The sequence below is a fragment of the Anabas testudineus genome, chromosome 16 (genome assembly GCF_900324465.2).
Source record: "Anabas testudineus chromosome 16, fAnaTes1.2, whole genome shotgun sequence".
NCBI lineage: Eukaryota > Metazoa > Chordata > Actinopteri > Anabantiformes > Anabantidae > Anabas > Anabas testudineus.
The window spans coordinates 23,846,548-23,866,401 of record NC_046625.1 but is presented as its reverse complement, the minus strand read 5'-3'; the positions used below and the strand labels follow the sequence as shown (position 1 = coordinate 23,866,401).

The 19,854-nt window shown below is 39.7% G+C and overlaps 2 protein-coding genes across 2 annotated transcripts; one reads left to right on the top strand and one right to left on the bottom strand.

The window, feature by feature from the left end:
* Nucleotides 1–268: 268 nt before the first annotated feature.
* On the bottom strand, nt 269–7,266 carry rbm42 (RNA binding motif protein 42). Its single transcript, XM_026373464.1, has 12 exons — nt 6,950–7,266; nt 6,699–6,755; nt 5,240–5,369; nt 4,380–4,449; nt 3,517–3,588; nt 2,956–3,110; nt 2,695–2,859; nt 2,440–2,574; nt 1,984–2,101; nt 1,762–1,859; nt 1,513–1,609; nt 269–528 (listed from the first exon to the last, which is right to left on the bottom strand). The coding sequence occupies exons 2-12, from the start codon at nt 6,752–6,754 to the stop codon at nt 416–418; spliced, it is 1,209 nt and encodes a 402-aa protein (XP_026229249.1). The 5' UTR covers nt 6,755; nt 6,950–7,266; the 3' UTR covers nt 269–415.
* An 852-nt stretch (nt 7,267–8,118) lies between these two features.
* LOC113170366 (aldehyde dehydrogenase, mitochondrial) lies at nt 8,119–18,954 on the top strand. Its single transcript, XM_026372439.1, has 13 exons — nt 8,119–8,317; nt 9,260–9,364; nt 9,852–9,992; nt 10,544–10,623; nt 10,747–10,858; nt 12,372–12,500; nt 13,358–13,471; nt 13,729–13,831; nt 14,075–14,259; nt 14,936–15,100; nt 16,929–17,086; nt 17,958–18,072; nt 18,561–18,954. The coding sequence occupies exons 1-13, from the start codon at nt 8,201–8,203 to the stop codon at nt 18,591–18,593; spliced, it is 1,557 nt and encodes a 518-aa protein (XP_026228224.1). The 5' UTR covers nt 8,119–8,200; the 3' UTR covers nt 18,594–18,954.
* Nucleotides 18,955–19,854: the final 900 nt, after the last annotated feature.

Below are 19,854 nucleotides of genomic sequence, written 5' to 3'. Positions count from 1 at the left end.
GCTTTCAAAACAATGTGTCATTCCTAGCAACCACACCTCCTCTTTAAGATAATGAGAAGTTTCCTTAATCAGTCTTAGACTAGGGCTCCACTTTTTTAGACTATGTTAGGAGCTCTTTTAGATGATACATGATGAGAAGGAAAGATACTTCTCATATCTATAATAGAAGTGGTTACAAGTGACAAAGCCTGTGAAGCACTTAAAATGCTGTCCTGGTTTAACTGGAATCTACGAGTACTGGTACAGTAAAATGAACAATATTAACAACTTAGAAATTATAGGTTTATTTCAGAAAGGAAAACATGTTAACATCTACGCAATCTTCTAATGGGACAGATCAAAGTGTAAGTCACACCCTCACACAATGTCTTTCCACAGGGAGGACAACACGTCCCACTAAAAGTCCCACTAAACACTATCTGAGGCCCAGTTTCTTCTTCTCTTTATGTTTCTTTCGGACCACTTCAATGTTACGATCCTTCCACATGCTCTTCCTCAGTTTGATGGGACGACTGCCGACATACTTCCCTGCAAAAATGGAATGAGGGACTGAGTGTCACAGTCTGAGATAGATAGACAGCTACATACTTTCTAAATTCTGGTGTTGCAGTAGCCATTACTTAGAGCAACATACACACGTAGAAGATCATTCTTTCCTATATTGTTCCTGTTAATAAACACCTAAACAGAAACAAAATTGCACCTTTAAGATGCACACAGTTGTCAAATCTACAGAACAGGAAAACTATTAAGTATGTTGTATAGTTGTATGTTGAAATAAAAGTACAATATCAAGAAATATATTACAATAAATTGAAGTTTGTTATTTTTTGCCCCCCAGCAATAACTAAACTGTTGGAGCATCGCTGTCTACTGTCTGAATATAGTCATTGTACAGGGTGATGGCTGCTGGCAGGAGTGACTTCCTGTGCCTCTTCATTATCACAGTGCACCTAGAGAAGTCTCTGACTAAAGCTACTCCGCTGTGTGACCAGGAGGCTGTGGAGAGGATATGAGCTGCTCTCCACCATGTTCAGTAGTTTGTTCAGCATCCTCCTCTCAACAACCTGCTCTAATTGGTTCCAGTAAAGGTTCCAGTAATGGCTCCAGTAAAGGCCCCAGCAGACAGACAGCCCTTCCGTTCACTTTGTTTAGTTAGTTAAAAACAGCAGTAAAGAAGACGGCACTGGCTACAACAGACTGGTAAACATCTTGTTGCACACATTTAAGAGGTTAGGTTTCCTCAAAAACTAGAATCTGCTCCTTTCCTGTAAACAGCCTCTGTTTACACAATGGTAAGCAATACAGATTTGAAGAAAGTATGGATGAATGGAAGACAGTGTCAGTTACACTCAATTTCTACATCAAGGAACATCCAATAACAAAAACTAACAAATGTTGATAGAGAGAAGCCTTTTTCAACTCTAAAGAAGTACATGTAGAACAAGCAGGCAGGTGAAAGAGGAGAGAGTAACTGTGTTGTTGTGTGTGTTTGCGTGTGCAAAGTCTGACCATTCATTTCCCTCATGGCTCTGACGTAGTCATTTGGATCTTTAAAGCTGACGAAGCCGTAGCCTTTGGTCTTTCCTGTCCGTTTGTCTCTCACCACCTGATGATGTCATTTGTCGAGCACATACACAGAGACCCATTTAAACAGTGAGACAACACATAACACCTGGTCTGGTAAACCATCAATGAGTCTATTTACTAAGAAGGGGTTAAAAGATGCAGAAAAGGCAAAATAATGGGTCTGACACAAACCTTAGCTTTGAGGAAAGACGGGTATCTGCTGAAAGCCCGTGCCAGTATGTCGTCATTGACCTCGTTACCAAGATCACCGCAGAAGATCCGGAAATCATCTGCAACAAACAAGGAAAACAGGAGTTTGACGAGGACACTGAGGAAAAAGCACCAGGAGCTGAAAAAGCTTCTCACAGGATCTGAACTTTTTCACAGTCCTCCAGTTCATGCACAGGTTTGTACCTGACTCCCACTCTAGCAAACTGGAGTCCTCCCAGGTGGTCCCTGCTGCTGTACGGATACACTTCTTCACCTTCTCCCCCTTTCCTTTCTTTTTGTCCTCTGCAGCACTTTCCACAGGCTGGAACAAACACACACAGAGAGCTAAAACCCATCCTATATAAACACAAACACAGTATACAGGATCCCGCTGGCGACAGCTTCACTTGTTTTAATGCTGTATCTGGAGGATATCAGTTAAATCTTCTTGATGTAGAAATTATATATAAACCTTGAATGATTAATCCCTGCCCAACCTCATTTATAATCTGTGAATGTGTCTGCGTGTCAGAAAATCCAGCATCCAGATTGTACATTCTGGTGAAAAACCATAGTAGAGAGTGGAGGCAGACACTGACTGTTTTCTAACTAACGTGCCCACACACACAACTCTTTTAAAGTCAATGACTTTAAATGTACCTCAGTGTGGATGGGCTCAGGTTCGGGCATGCTGGGTCCAATGACGGCGCTGCTGTCTTCACTATCCTTTTTGTCCAGCAGACCTGCTGCAGTCACTGCAGCCTGCTGCTCTGCAACCCGCGCTGCCAGTTCCTCCTGAAGCAGCCAAATCACAAACATCAGGCAGGTTTATCAACAGCATCCTTCATACACTGACCCACACTGCTGAACATCATTCCCATAGGAGAGCACAGAAGAGTATCTAAATGCAAATACCATCCTGGCTTGTCTCTGAGCTCTGACATCAACTCTTTTATGTCCAACAGGAGCAGGAAGGGCCGAGTACACAGTCGGTGCTGCCTGGATGATTGACGGTGTCTGCTTTGTGGAAGGCGGGGCTCCCTGTCTTGTGGTTGGGGCCATTGAGACCATGTCACCTAGCTGAGGGAGGCACAAAAACAAGTCCACAGGTATGTCAACGCATAACCAACAACTCATCAACGCATCAAACACTGTTCTGCTTCTCTGAGCTCTGACCTGAGGTGCAGCAGCTACGTGAGACATGGGCTGAGGAGGACCCTGAGGGGACGGGCCCTGTAGGGCAGGAGGAAGCATCATAGGAGGAGGTGGAGGAGGCCGAGGCAGGGGAGGTGCTATTGGAGGAACGCGCATCATCTGCAGCCTCTGACCACCTGACAAAAAGACAATGAGAGAGCAAGAACCGTTTGTGAGGTGTGTGAAGTCAGAGAATAGAGCAGGGATGCCAGGTAAAAGAAAGAGCACAGATGGAAACTATGGAAACAGAGCAGCATCATATTTATTCTCAATTACTTCAATCACCTCAATATTCAGCAAATTGGAAAAATGTGATCAGCATTAGTACAGAAACGTTACAATAAAGTCAACGAATGGGATCTGGAACAACTTAACACTGCTTTAACTCTTATTTATTGTTTATTGGGGCTTTTGTATGCATGTTACATGTTGGACTGGAATCCTCATGTTAATGTTCGAATCAAACAGAATACGACTATTAAGTTACCATAACGTTTCACAGTGCTAGTAATTCAGTAAACCAGTTGTGTAGTGGTAACCTACCAGGTCTCTGCAGGATATGAGGGACAAAGGCTGGTCTCATCATGGAAGGAGGAGGAGGACGTATTGGAGGAACTGGGACAGACACAAGTCACACAGTCAGTGTAAATGAAGGCACAGCAGGACTGCAGGACAGCCTCAGGGAGTGAGAGCTCCCACAGTGTTTTTTAAGTAAACTTAATATGTTTCATAACTGAAATGTTCAACATGTTTGCTTAGTCTTTGTCTGACTGTCTCAGTCTCAGGTGTCCTGCAGTTTGGAGCAGGTTTTCTTGAAGAACATCTCTGTAATTTTATTTTCTCTCCATTTTACCAGTCACCTTGTTCCTGCCACTTACAGACGTGGACAAAATTGATGGTACCCTTCCCTTAAACATAAAGCATGCCATCATTTTTGTCCAGGCCAGTTTCATTAGTTTCTTTTTAAAAAACTGTTCTGATTAAACCACACCTCAGAAACAATGTCTGATTTTCGTGAGTTAATTTTAGTAATTTTTTCATTATTACTTTTGTCAGTTTCAAGTTGTTTCAGTGACCTTGTGGGTTTTTCTTTTCTTAAATAGAAGGGTACCAACAATTTTGTCGATGTCTGTAGGTGCCTCGCCACAAAATGGTATTAAGGAAGTCTGGCGTTCGTACTGGCATGCAGAGTGACATGTGGGAATCTTATATACGCAGGTGTGTGTCTTTCTAGGCTGTGTTGAATCAATTCAGTCCCAATAATAATGTTTCATTAAGACAAAACAATAAAAACAAAGGTTATCAGAATGCATCTGACCACAAATTGGAGCCACAGCTAAGGAATGCATTTCTATTATGTGTAGACTGCATACAAATTCAATTCTTATCCAAGAGTTTTAGTTCACCTGGTCCAACAAAGGCCGGTGGTGGAGGACCAACAAAACTAGCAGCTCTGGCCTCTAATGTCTGCTGGACCTAAAGTAGAAGAAGACAAGTGTGAGAATAACTGATTCAGTCAGTCTCTCACAGACACACACAACAGAAAATATTTTTTCAGTAGTTATTTGGTAAAATTACATTATTTGAACAGAAATAATCTAAGCTATGAAAACAAACATCTGTTTCTATACTCACAATTCAGCGATTAATCCTTGATGCAGTAATCACATTTCAACTTTTTCTATCTCTACAACCAAGGACATTAGGTTCCAGATGGGCCCTTTGTGTAACATTATGTTCACCTAGACCCCCAGGTCTCATTACACTGTTCCACAACTGTTTCTAGTCTCTCTGGTGCCTAAGTGCTGAATGCTCCAAAATGAATACATATGGTCCTTTAAATCCACCCCCATCCTGCAGCAGGGTCTCTGCCTCTGTCAGCTAAAGTCAACCTGACAGTCAGTGGCATTTATGTGCAGTCATCCTTCAACCAATTGAGCATCACTTCTGAAATCCCATCCTTCTCTCCTCATACTGATCCTAAGAATCTCAGACACCTTTTTTTATAAAATAACACCCTGATTACTGGCTTTAACTAATTTAAACTAACTCCTGTTTTAGCCTTTCTTCAAATAATTAGATTTTACTGGTCAATCTTAAAGCACTTCATGGTTTGGCTCCTACTCAGAGTTCAGTCCTGGCTTTGCCTCACTCTCAGATCAAGGCTAAAAGACTTGATTTTTATTTTGCTTCCTGCACTTTGATTTAAGTCATTATTATCATCACAACAATAACTCTATTCAGATTCTACTGGTTTAGTACAAACCTGTCTGTAGGTGTTGGTGCCTATAATGGGTCGCACCACTGGAACTGTTGGGACAGCTAGAGCTAGAGGTACTGCCTCCATAACAGCTGGACTTCTGGAGACTGGACCACCAAGAACTTCCTGCTCAAAGCTAGATGCAAAGATACAAAGATACACACTGACTTTATATAAAGTTGGAACATTATCACTTTTTTTAAAGAATATCTGTGTCTTTACATTCAGGGACTGATTCTTTACTGCAGATATAGTGGTAAGGAAAAGTATGTTAACCTTTTGGAATTTCACGGTTTTCTGCATTAATTTGATAAAAAATGTGATCTGATCTTTAGTTAATTCAGGAGTATAAACAAATATAATGTGCCTAACATAACAGAAAGATCTGATCTTTCATGTCTTCATTGAGAACAATTAGGCTCTTCATGTAGTTGTGGATCAGACCTGCACATGGTTCAGGATAACATTTTAGCACATTCTTCCTGGCAGAACTGCTTTAGCTCTGTCCTATTCTTTGGCCAACTCATGTGTATGGCTCTCTTCAAGTTGTTCCATAGCATCTCTATTGGGTTGAGACCTGGGCTCTGACATGGCCACTCCAAAAGGTTGATTTATTTTTTCTAAGCCATTTCATTGTGGACTTGCTCCAGTGTTTTGTGTTCAAATTTAGTTTCATTAGTCTACAAAAAGATTTAGCCAAACCACTGTGGAGTGTCAATGTACTAACTTCGGTGCAGCAATGTTCTTTTTAGTAAGCAGCCGCTTCCTATGTGGTGTCCTGCTATAGACACCCTGCTTGCTTCTACAGTACATTTAATGTACATTTAATGTACTGTAGACTCACAAACACAGATGTTAGTCAGTTCCTGATGCCTTCAAATCTCTGGCTGTCACTCTGGTTTGCTTCTTTATCTCATTGATGAGTGTTCGTTGTGCTCTTGGGGTCATTATGACTGGCCGCCAACTTCTTGGTAGTAGCCACAGTCTCAAAGTGTCTCCATTTGTAGATTGTTTGCCTAACAGTGGACTGGTGAATTTCTAAAGTCTTTCACATCACTTTGTAACCCTTTACAGCTTCATGAAAATCAACAATTTTTGATCCTTAGATCCTCTAAAAGCTTCTTTTGGCGCGTCATGGCTCACATAAGCCTATGAGCAAACTCAAAAAGTCGCAGTAGCTCTAGTCCACACGTTATTCATTTTGGCACATTATATTTGTTCTGTGTTGTTCCATACTCTTGACTTAAAGGCTGAGTCCTTACTTTATGTGCTCAAATAGCCAGGCTTTGCTGCCAGCTCTCCATTTACATTAAGGTGATAATGTATTGTTTAAAGCAACTTCAGCTTATGCATAGCCTGCACCAGTAACATTTGAACATTTCCTCAGATGTGGCTGCTAAGTGCCGCCTGGGCCAAATTAACCATTTTTCTATATGTGACGTTTGTGAACAAAAGTGGTACTCACAGAGCCATCTCAGCCTCCATCTCCTTCTGACGCTCTTCTCCTGACTTGAGCGCCATGCTGTGAGCCAAAAACACTGATCACAGAGCAGCCAAACACGGGCAAACTTCAAAGCTCATATAAACATAAACATAACAACATAAACACGTGTCACAAACGCTACACTAAAGTGTTAAACATTAAATAAATAGCACTAGGATTTCTAACACACTGAATCATAACCTTAATCTAACATTATCAGATTTGTTACTTACCTTCACTCTTTCTACACGAATCGTTCGCTACCTCAACACTTGGCTTTTAACGAACTACCTGTTCATTAAAATAACGTTAGTTAGCACATCACAAGCTAGCCGACGTAGCAATAAAGCTGGCTACAGCAGTAATGTGTGAGTCAGCTAGCTACTGTTAACGCTAACCGTTGCAAAACTGCTTTCTGCTTTGCTGGTAATTAACCTATAACTAGTAAAACCATTTAAAAGATAAACGTTAACCAGCTACTGTACGAGCTGTAGTCATTCTTGCTTAATGCTAATGTTTCTTCTTCGGATGTTAGCGTTTCTTGAAGTTCCCCTACTTCCGTCTTCTTCTCCACCTGCATGTCGGCGCTGCTGCCGCCTGCTGGACTGTGGAACAACAGCTTGTCAATATAAGCTCGTTTTGTGAACTTGTTTCTTTGTGAATTATTGTTGAATTTGTGTTTAGGTTTGTGTGTTGTTCAATAGAGAATTACAGAAAACGAGGTAAGTACCCCAGGTCCCCCAGGGACCACATTTTGTTTCTGTTATTGTTTGTTTTGTTTTGTGAAGTGCTCTGATAAAATCTGTGTTAAAAAAAACAAAAACTATAAAAACTGATTACCTTAAAAAATATTAAAACTAAAGGCATTAAAGTAAAACGTTTTTCACAGTATTTTACTTGTTAACTTGGAATGGTAGTCAGACACTTGGGGACCTTTGAAGGTAAAAGGAGCTCATAGAGTAAAGGCAGTAAAATCAACATAATGAAGTTGACAATAAACTGAAAGAAATAGTTGTTGTGAAAGAAAATCCTGCCGATTGCATTTTGACTGGTCAAAACTACAATGTAATTAAAATTATAATTAGAGATGTCTGCAATTGTATTCTTACTAGTAAGAATGACAATTCATTATATCTACAATTACATCTTGACTAGTCACATTTCCATTGTACATTGTAACGTTGCACTGATTTAGCGTTTAATGCAATGAAAGGATTCCCATTACATATATCTGCAATATATTTCTCACTAGTTAAATCTGTAATTTAAATCAAATCTTTAATTGACCACATGTCAATGAATAAAATACAATGAAGGATATCTTTAATAATAATTCATTATAATTATAACTAGTCAGTAAGTGATGACGTAGAGTGGTGGGCGGGGCTGGAGATCTAGCCCTGGCTCCCCCTGCAGCCTGTTCAGTGTGGGCCTGGATCCTGTCGGACTCTCACTGAAGCGTTTGCTGTTTAGGAGGAGGAATCATGCTCCGTACCGTGTTTACTCGGGCTCTTCCCGGACTGAGCCGACTGTCTGCGTGTCACTACTCTGCTCCTGCCATCCCAGCACCTAGCACCCAGCCCGAGGTCCATTACAACAAGGTACAGCATTAACTGAGCTGTGAGTCACGGTGAGAGCGAAAGTGCCGTTAAACGCTGGATACGAGCCAACTGGTCAACAAGTGTGTGTGTGTGTGTGTGTGTGTGTGTGTGTGTGTGTGTGTGTGTGTGTGTGTGTGTGTGTGTGTGTGTGTGTGTGTGTGTGTGTGTGTGTGTAAAAGGGTGCAAGTGTTCACTGCTGCTGACTTATAACAACTATATGGCAACAGTTCTTTGCAATAGTTTAGCAGTTAGCAGTAGGCTAGTTGTGACGTTCACATACTTAGTTTAGCTAGAAAACACGCGACAGAAAGACGCGCGCACATGAACGAGCTGCACAGAGAAGACAGGTGAGGTGAAAGGACGTGAAGGTGACAGAGTGCGTCTGTGTGCAAACTGAGGGAAAGATAGTTGCGAACCCCCCCTCAGAGGAGTCATGTTTAACATGTTGGGTGCAGGTTATGTAAGGGTAATTATTAACACTGAGTCCTGGGGATTGTCGTGTATCAATGGCCGTTTGCGTTTGTGCAAATCACTGCGTCCTGACTGTTGTTCACGACTGAGGAGTCCTTCTCCAAGTAAACACCAGGAAGCGCAGCGGGTTAGTTTGTTCAGGTCCATCAGCTGCCAAAGCTCTAGTCCGCCCGTTTTCTTTCCCTACACACAGTGTTGCACAACACCTACGGCTTATCATTGTCATGTGGATGATGAGACACACCGCAGTGTGACTGTCTGCTGAAACTTTCATGGTCATTTTCGGTGGAATATGATTCAGCTCTGTTGAATCAGGATACTCCTCACACATGAAATTGAAACTAATATTAATTTTGCAAATAGTTAAATACTATAATAAAAAAGTTTTTACAGTAACACTAGTAATGTTCCTTTGCAGCAATGATGTTTCAGGCTAAACAGAGGTCTTGTAACTGGATTTTCATGTTTTAGCTGTTTATCAACAACCAGTGGCAAGATGCAGCAAGTGGGAAAACCTTTCCTACTATTAACCCTGCAACCGGTGAAGTCATCTGTGAAGTTGCAGAAGCTGATCAGGTGAGATAAACTAAAACATGACAATAAACTGCTTTCATTAACATTCAGGTGGAACTTAAATACAAATCCAATGGTACGTAGATTTATCATTATTCAGTTTTAAGAAATCTTGGGAAATCCAACAGGTGACATCATAAAGAAGGAAGATTATCTACAGTGCAAGAATCATTAGACTTCAGTGTAATATATAACTCCATGTCATCCAAATAGCCAAATAGCAAAGGAAGTGGACATATTAGGTTTATGTCCTCTAACTAAGGGGAAAGTTGTAGCTTGTAAGCAAAAGTGGTTCCAAAAAAGGACCTTGGGGAACACCACAGTTGCACAGATTGACAAAAAGGGTAAATGCAGTTTGCAGCTGCAACAAGAGTAAAGAATGCAGCAAGTTTATGTCCCAACAGTCTCTTAAGTCTTAAGTTTAAGTGTCCTTAAGGTCTCAGTTAATCCGGGTGACCAGTTTATCATGCTGTGGTGCTAATATTTACAGGCAGATGTAGACAAAGCAGTGAAAGCGGCACGCAACGCCTTCAGGTTGGGGTCACCATGGCGACGAATGGATGCCTCTCATCGTGGCCTCCTAATCAGCAAATTGGCTGATGCCATTGAGAGGGATGCTGCCTACCTTGCTGTAAGTCATTGTAAAGTGTCAAACTCCAATTGAAGTTTTCTGTTTATACCATGTCAAATGCCATGCCAAATCAACCTGTTTCAAGATTAATGTCAGAATGAACCAGCACAGAAACATATATATATATATATATATATATATATATATATATATATATATATATATATATATATATATATATATATATATATATATATATATATATATATATATATATATATATATATCTTATTAACCATTTAAAGGCTAAGGCTAAAAGTGGCCCTCTGGATATGGCTTTAATTTTATTTGAGTAGTGTTCTTTGATCAAGTGCTACATATCCTTTTTCAGTTTCAGCTTTCATTTTTTTGCCAATCATTTATCTTTACTATGTCATTTGATAGATGAAAATGAGTGTAAACTACAAAACAAAAATCAAATGCAAATTAATTCTTTATATTTTTTACTGATTAAAACTTAAAAAACACTGATCCAACAATTAGAATTTAGAACAAATATCAATTAATTGTCTTGAATTAGTTGCAAATCTGATATTGTGTTGTTGCCACAGGAACTGGAGACCCTTGACAATGGAAAGCCATATGCTGTTGCCTATACCGTGGATCTGCCCATGGTGGTGAAATGTTTCAGGTACTAAACACACTAGCCAGCGTTTTCTGGCTTTTGAGGTATGACACAGGTCTCAACTGTGCCTTGTTGGACCACATGGAAATGGAAATATTTAAAATTCAATTCTCTGAATTTTGTGATTAGGTACTACGCCGGCTGGGCTGACAAATGGGAGGGAAAGACCATCCCCATCGATGGAGATAATTTCTGCTACACCAGGCATGAACCCATTGGAGTTTGTGGACAGATCATACCGGTGAGGAATGGGGCGGGTGGAGACAGGCAGGCAATATTCTACATCCTGTAAAATAAAAAAAATATCACCAAAGGACATAATCGTGAGAGTTCACAACAACAAATGTAGTTAATTTATGATGTGTTTCCATTTTATATATCTAATGACACAGTGGAGAGTATTACATTACATTTACTAAGGATTTCTGGCCTTTGTTTAGGTAAAACCAAATAATGTTTTCATTTCCTATTTACTTTACTGAAGGGCTACACAAAGAATGAGTAAAGAACACAAAGAGTAAGGCAGGTACCAGAGATCACAGTCAACCTCAGGGTAACATCTAAGAGCCTCTCCTGCAGTGACTCATATAAATACTCAGATCATGTTTTAGATCATATTATATTAGATCATATTGTTATTCTTAAGAGTTGATAAATGTTCAACTGCCACTGTGTTTTCTACACATATTTGCAGTAGTTTTATTACACAGCGTTACTGTACAGTGCACACCATGATTATCCACCTTCTGTATTGTTCATATATGCTGTTAATCTTCATCTTCCATTGATTTCTTGAGTTGTTTCTGCCTCCGTGACCATGAAAAAAAGGCAGCTGACAGGTGATCATTTCAAAACCTGCAAACTAACTAATGTTTGTTTTGTGACTATATTACAATAAAGTTACAGGTTTTAACATGTTAAACTGGGCCATGTCACCGGCTTAGGTATAAAAAACAAACTGATGAACGAGAAGAGGAAGGGGTCAAATAAGGCCGTGTCATTCTAAACCAGATTATGGTAAATGGTCTTATATAGCGCTTTTCTACCTAGTACCATTCCTACCATTCACCCATTCACACACACAAGCACACACACATTCACACACCGATGGCAGAGCTGCTATGCAGCTGACCTGACTCACCGGGGGCAACTAGGGGTTCAGTATCTTGCCCAAGGACACTTTGGCATGTGACGTGGCAGCCGGGAATCGAACCACCAATCCTGTGATTGGCAGTCAACTGCTCTACCTATCGGTATGATCTATTGAGCCACAGCCACCCCACAGCCATTATGTGGAAAGCCATCCAGTTCACAGGCAACAATAGAAGTGTGTGCATAGGAGGGTGTGAAAGAAGCACTTAAAGCTTTTACAGGTAAGGACTGATCTTTCGTCCTCCTGCAAACTGTCACCTCTGTTCCACTACAGAGTCAAAGCAGGGACAAGCACTACCTGGGCTGACTGACACCTGCAAAGTAGCAGAATAATCTATTTCAAGGCTTATAAAATGGCAGAACAACATAAAGAGGATATTAAAACACAGCAAAATGTTCATCATGACAAATAGGAGGTGAAAACATAACAATAAAATACAGCAGAAAACATGATAATACGGCGTTGATCTTACAAAGTGATCTACTGGGATTTTAGATTTGCAAATCTTTGAATGGCTGTTGCAGCACAGTTGCAGTGATGATGCATTGCAGCAAAAGTTAAGCCTGGAAATGTAACTCATTCTCTTCTTCTCTCTCTGCAGTGGAACTTCCCTCTGTTGATGCAGGCCTGGAAACTTGGCCCTGCCCTTGCCACTGGTAACACTGTTGTGATGAAAGTGGCAGAGCAGACACCACTGACAGCACTCTATATTGCCAGCTTGATTAAAGAGGTACTCTATTCTTTACATTCCATGATTTAACATCACATTACCAGAAAAATATAAGTGATCATGAATGCTATATGAATGAGCAAATAGTTAATTTACTTATTTAATTAAAGAAATTAAAGATTTTAAAATATATAATTTTTTGCCTTTGCAAGTTGAGGAGAGATAGTAAATACGGGGAGATAGAGAGAGGGTCAGCTGCACTTTTACACTCATACACTGGTTTTACAGAGACCTTCTCCTCCTTTTCACTCAGGAGCAGCAAATAAAATTTGAGCTCTTGATTATACAGTCCTATGTACCCTTGCTCCCTAGTTTATGACAGACTTGTTAAAAGTGAGCCTGTCATACCTCACACACCTTAGTCATGAGGCTCAGGCCAGTTTGGCTGTTATAAGCACAGAGTTCACAGAGCAAGAGTTCTTTGGATTTATCACTTCTCTTCTGTTGTCTCATCTTCACAAGCAACCAGACCATCTACTGTCAACATGCTAACAACAGTCCATGGGCAGAATGCTTCCTGAGCCACATAGTCCTTCAAATAGCCGCCAGCAGCCAAACTTATCTGCACTCTCATGTTAGTAACCAGTATTCACTCCATTCAGAGAGATAAAATCAACCAACGCCCATCTTATACACACACACACACCTACACCCACAATTAATCCTAACCCTAATCCCTAACCAACACACTCTTGAATGGTCATCAAAGTGAGGACATTTATTAAATAAGCACAAAGCACCAACATTTATCACATTTACATGTGCAATGTAGTGCAAAGAGCAATCCTCTAAAAATAAGTCCTTCGTTATACCTAAATATTTTTCCTCAGCTTTTGTTTACTTGATTCTGTTTGCAGGTGGGTTTTCCTGAAGGTGTTGTGAATATCTTACCTGGCATGGGACCATCAGCTGGTGCTGCCATTGCAAACCACATGGATATTGACAAGGTGGCCTTCACTGGATCCACCGAGGTACGACAGTTTGGTTTTATTTGCTGTTGTTGTTGACAGGACACTATGTATGGATTGAAATCAACTGAAAAACCTGCAGATGACCACAAAGGGTCAGAAAGGCTGAAACAAGTCGAGATGGATAGTGATAATGTATGTTGGAACATTTTAAACTAGCACTGAGAGGCAACTAACTTCTGCTTTAGTAAAATGGTTTCAGCTGGGAATGTGTGATGTGAAGGTGTCACCCTCAGTCTTTCCCTGCCTATGTCCACTAGGTGGGTCATCTGATCCAGCAGGCTGCAGGCAGCAGTAACCTGAAGAAAGTCACCCTGGAGCTGGGAGGAAAGAGTCCTAACATCATCCTGTCTGACGCTAATAGTATGTGTTCTGTCTGTGCTTCCAAAACTGCAAGATGCTGTATCTTAGTGTGTTTTACAGATCTAATTTCCACAGTCACATTTTAATGATTTATTGATATATTTTTTTTAAACTTGTTTTTAAAACTGCAGGTAAACATTGTATAAAATTTACTTTTATCCCTTTAAGATGTGTTTTAGTGTGCTTTACAAGAATTATTTTAAGGATCCCCGGTAACCATTAGGTTGTTTTTGCCATTTTCAGTGGAAGAGGCAGTGGAGCAGTCCCACTTTGGTCTGTTTTTCAACCAAGGCCAGTGTTGCTGTGCTGGCTCTCGAACCTTCGTCCAAGCAGACATCTACGATGAGTTTGTGGAGCGAAGTGCAGAGCGAGCTAAAAGACGAGTGGTGGGAAACCCTTTTGACTTTCAGACCGAGCAGGGACCTCAGGTAACACACAGAGGCACAAAATGGTAAACAAACTATACCCACCTGTACCAAAGCCTCAAATAATAAACTATCTTGATTATATCATAGGCAGGATTAATAGGGGTTTTCAAGTTTGTATATACATTACTGTGCAAAAGTCTTAGGCACCATTACATTTGTCTTTGGGTTGGCAGTCCTATTATAACTATATACCTATTTATGTTGTAGTCACTTGATTAGAATGCAGCTAGTGTACATAGGAAATATGTTCACAGTGATAAAAAACACAAAAATATCAGAATAAACACGTTTGACTTAACATTATGTTGGCTAAAGTGACAAATAATAAGTGTAACCTCTGTAGAGGAATCTGGAAAAGGTCAAGGACAAAAACAGAAGTGGAAGATCTGATGAGAAGTTTCCCAGAGTTTCTTCTTTGAGAGATCAGAAGTCCAGCAATTACCTGGTTCAGCATCTGGCAGCTTCATGTGGATGCCAAGTTGGTCATTCCGCAGCCTAAAGAAGCTTGACCTGAAATGTTTTTTCTGGAAAGGCAAAAGCCAAAAAAAAAAAGAAATAAATAGTGTTCATCGTTCATAAAAGAACAAAGCAAATGGTGCCTAAGACTTTTGCACAGTAGTAATAGAGTGAATAGTCACACACACTTGATGTTGTTCACTCTCTGATGACCATGCAGGTAGATCAAGAGCAGTTCAACAAAATTCTCGGCTACATCAGCAGTGGGAAGAGAGAGGGAGCCAAGCTGATGTGTGGAGGTGGAGTGGCTGCAGACAAAGGATACTTCATCCAGCCTACTGTGTTTGGAGATGTTCAGGACAACATGACCATTGCAAGGGAGGAGGTAGGACAGTATGGAAGCTTTAAAATGTCACTGATTGATTCTTTAGTAGTGTGTCAGCAATGTTTCTTTTGTTGCTTGTTGTTCTTTTCTCTCTCCTCTTTCCACTCATCTTAACCAGTCAAGGCAGATGGCTTTTTAAGGGGAAACATGTTCTGTATGTTGGTCAGGCTATTAACTATTACATGTTGTGGACAAAACTCAATAACTGCAAATGAGCACTAGGCAGATTGTGAGGACTTTGTGCCAACCACACCTTTTGGCAGCACTTGGTACAGTCTATGTTCCAGGCAAAGGTTCATGGCCTCAGTGCGGTCTTTTAGTCAACAGACATACAATAATGGCAGCAATTTTGTAGACTTGTGTGACACTTTTGCAACGTTGAGTAAGAACCTTGACACATCACTCTGCAGATTCTTATTGAGATGTAACACTCTGAGCTCAGAGTATGTCTGGATTTTGATCTCTAAGCCTAAGACTTTACCCGGGTGAGCTACATGTGATCATGCAAACGTCCAAGTTATTCAGCTCAGAGATTACCCAGACTTTATCCTGGGAGCCCCCTGGTGCAAAGTCTGTGTAATGTCTGTGAGCCCAGGTGTAAACACAGCAGGTAATAGTATTCACAGCAAGAGAGTGAGGGGACTATTTCACCACCTTTTGGAAGTTTATGGTTCTGCATTAATTGTATCATAATCATCATATCATAATTTTCTCATAAAATGTGATCTGATCTTTCACAAGTTTTAACAAATATTATATTAGATAGAAAAAAAATTCTGATCCTTCATATCTTAGAACAATCATATGTGAACCCTTTGAATAATTACCTCAAAAAAAGCAAATACTTTACAAAAAGCTGGAAAGTGTCTTTGGGACTGTGCCTACTCTACTCAATAAATGAATTCCAAGTGTTTAAAAAAATTCTTCAGGATAATGTGAGTATGTCAGCTGAAACTTTGTAGACGCTGGGTGATGTAACAGGACAATGATTCAAACCAGACCCAAACAGAATGTCTTCAAACAGATAGAGATGCTATGGAGCGACTTGAAGAGAGCCACACACGAGACATCCAAAGAATGACAAATCTAAAGCAGTTCTGCAGTTCAACCAGTTATTAATTCTAAGGGTCCACATACTTTTTCCACTAGCACAATATTTTATTTTTATCATTGATTTCTAATAAAGACATGAAAGATCTGAATTTTTTTGTGTTTTGATTTTTAGACTTTTTAGTATATTAATTAATACTAAAACTTTTACTTAGATGAAGGTCAGATCACCTGTCGTGACTAATTAATGCAGAAAACTATGAAAAAAATGCTGTGTGCTGCCTGTGTGAACTCACAAGTCTGCACAATGTCCGTACCTGATCCTCTGGAGAGTGCATATGTGAAAACAGCTTTAGGAACCTTTTTCTGTTTTTTGGGAATGACCCTGATCACATTCACACAGCTGTGAAAAGGGCTTTGACATTGACAGTGATGTTGATGAGGTTCCTTCCTCATCAACATAAACAGTAATGGCTGATGTTTCACTTGTCCTGTCATATTTAGTCCTACTGGTTCTTTGATTGAACCAGGGAGGTTCCACTCACAAGATTGCTTCTCAGAATGTGGGATCATGTGATTGTAATAGTACAGTTTCAGTAGGTCAGAGGTGTTTTTAACCTCTGTCTTCTCTCCTGTTGTCTGGCTGGTTTGTTGGTTCTGTGGGTGTGCTCTAGTTTTTAAGTAGTTTTTCTTATGAGTTAATTTCTGATAAGATTGATTTCAGATATCAAAAACTTTAAACAATATGTGTTATCTTTGGCCATGTTTTCTCTGGCAGATCTTTGGTCCAGTGATGCAGATCCTGAAGTTTAAAACGGTGGAGGAGGTGATAGAGAGAGCCAACAATACCAAATATGGTCTAGCAGCTGCCGTTTTTACCAAAGACATTGATAAGGCCATGTATGTCTCTCATGGGCTCCGTGCTGGCACAGTCTGGTAAGAAAATTATTACTGAAATCTTTATTCATTTAGCACAAACAGTAGTCTGTTGGCAGTAATGGTTAAACTAAAGGAATAATGACAGGACATTTCCTATCCTGTTGCTATTAGTTTTTACATTACATTTTACCCATCACTGTGGGTAATCTGATCTGGTGACCAGCTGATATTAGCAGACAGAGATTGCATCTCTGTGAAATATATCAGAGGTCAACTGTATTCATTTGTCATAAAATGTGATGTGATCTTCATCTGTTCAAGAGCATAAACAAATATAATGTGCTTAAAATAATAACACAACAACAACAACAGAAACAAAAGTGCTAGTGGAAGAAACATCAAAAGTAAACTGGTTGACCCACCCTTTGGCAGCAATAACCTAATAAATGTAGAACTGCTTTAGCTATGTCATATTCTTTCAGAACCCTTTCAGAACATCAATTCTTGATCTTAGATTATCTGAAAGCTCCTTTTGGTGAGGCATGGCTCATATAAGTGCATTCTTCTTGTGCGGAGCAAACTCCAGTCAAAGTAGCTTCAGTCCACACCTGTAAACTAATTTTATTAAGAAGACACCAGGCATGGACTGCAATGGTTTACATACTTTTTCTACTGGCACTATGATATTTTTATTGTTGTTCTCAATAAAGACATGAAAGATCAGAATTTGTTTTTGTGTTGTTATTTTAGGCACATTATATTTGTAAATACTCTTAACCTAGATTAAGGTCAGATCACATTTTATGATAAATGCATGCTGAAAACCATAAAATTCCTGAAGGTTCACATACTTTTTCTTTCCACTGTCTGGAACTCTTTGTTCCTGCTCACAATTGATGTATTATGTTGTTTGTGTGTTCCTCTGTAGGGTCAACTGCTATAATGTATTTGGAGTGCAGGCTCCATTTGGAGGATACAAAGCCTCGGGTAATGGCAGAGAAATGGGAGAGTATGGTCTGGAGAACTACACAGAAGTCAAGACGGTAATTGCTAAAATATACATTAATAGCTCTGAGTCAGGACCTTCAGGATTCGAGCCACATAGCACTTCCTATTAGCATGCAAAGCTAACTTGCTAAAATGTTGACTTGTCAGTTTAATATTAAGCAGTTGTCAAGCAGGATCTGCCAGGAACATGTCACTCCTACATACACACCTACAGTTCTTTAGAACATTGGGATGGTTTTATTAGCCAATGTGTGTGTTATCTAATTTTCAAATGATAAAGTCTAACCAGACCATACCAGTGCCTAGCGTGGATTAGAGACTAAATTGTGTATTTGAAAGGATTTTAAGCACATTCAGTGCAGCATTGCATTTTGAAATAACACTGTCAGAAATGTAACTTTACTGCTTTAGTAAACATAAATTAGAAAGTAGAAGTAAAAGTACTACATGCAGTGTCATGTTTGTTTTGAATAAATAATTATACACCGAAAATTGAGAGTATTTTTTTTTTCTTTCTCATCAGGTGACCATCAAGGTGCCACAGAAGAATTCATAGACATGTGCTGCAAGCTATTCAACAGCCAACGTCAGACTGTGATTTCACTCTGATCTGTTCTCAGCGATTTTACTTCTGTCACACGCACACTTAACACACATGGAAGATGGGTGAATTAAATTCATTTCAGCACTGTTGGTTCTTCTTTGTTTGTGAAAATGCGTCTACTTGTGATTGATGCCTTGAATACGTTATTCAGAATTTTTGATAACACTGACGATGTCTCAAAAACCAGAGTATAGAAAACTGTCCTCTCAGCTCTGACTTGATGTAATCATAAAGCTTATAAATCCAGCTCCAATTTGTAATCTGTGGGCTTTTATATTTCAACATTTTCATAATAAATGCAGATTCTAAAATATCCCGAATGTCAAAGAACTAAACATTATTCTGAAGAGCTTCCTTCAAACCTGAGACAGTTTGTTCAAGTAGAGCAGGTCAGACTACTGCTGGCAGTTTCAGAAGCCTTATTAACAGCCGCAGAAATCAATTGTTCACAGTTATTGTCTCTAAGGGTTGGAAAGCTAAATATTTGTTTAATGGTCCCATAATTTTCATCCAGGCTTTTTTTTTTTTTTTTATTGTTGAAAATGTTACTAACTTTTTACAAAGTTTATTTAACAGGTTACTGGACCAGAATAAAAATAACTTGTACAGTTTTTATAATTTAAATCAATTCAGTTTTATTTGAATAGTGCCAAATCACAAGAGAAGTAATCTCAAGGCACTTTACAGTGTAAGGTTTAATTGTATAAAAAAATGATATAGAAAACCCAACAATCTCATTTGAGCAAACTTTAGGCAACAGTGGAGAGGAAAAACTCCCTTTAGAGGAAGAAACCTCCACCAGAACCAGGCTCATAGTGGGCGGCCATCTGCCTCGACCGGTTGGGGTGAGTGGAAAGAGAAGAGAGAAAAGAACAGCAGGCAACAAAAACAATTGGGCAGGTCAACTGGATTCTGAAGATGTGCAGCTCCAGGCTGAGGATACCTGCAGAAAAGTACAGAGAGAGGGAGACAGAGAGGAGGAAACACAACTACAGGAGAGAGAAGACACAACGTTAACATGTTGACATGCAATGGTGGACTTTGCAATGATATAGGAGAAAGGAGATGAGCTCAGTGTATCAGCAGAGGTCGCCCAGCAAATTAACCTATAGCAGCAGAACTAAGAGGTGGTTCAGCTATTCAACTATTGCTAATGTAAGACGAGCCTCTGTGTTCTTTTTGGTCAGCAGTGGCTTTTGACTTGAAACTCTCC

Coding starts and splice junctions, on each gene's coding strand:
- rbm42 (XM_026373464.1), bottom strand. CDS start 6,754: ATGGCGCTCAAGTCAGGAGAAGAGCGTCAGAAGGAGATGGAGGCTGAG. Junction 5,370..6,698: donor ATGGAGGCTGAGATGGCTCT/GTGAGTACCACT, acceptor CTTTGCATCTAG/CTTTGAGCAGGAAGTTCTTG. Junction 1,860..1,983: donor TTTGCTAGAGTGGGAGTCAG/GTACAAACCTGT, acceptor TGTTTGTTGCAG/ATGATTTCCGGATCTTCTGC.
- LOC113170366 (XM_026372439.1), top strand. CDS start 8,201: ATGCTCCGTACCGTGTTTACTCGGGCTCTTCCCGGACTGAGCCGACTG. Junction 9,993..10,543: donor GGGATGCTGCCTACCTTGCT/GTAAGTCATTGT, acceptor TTGTTGCCACAG/GAACTGGAGACCCTTGACAA. Junction 13,832..14,074: donor CATCCTGTCTGACGCTAATA/GTATGTGTTCTG, acceptor TGCCATTTTCAG/TGGAAGAGGCAGTGGAGCAG.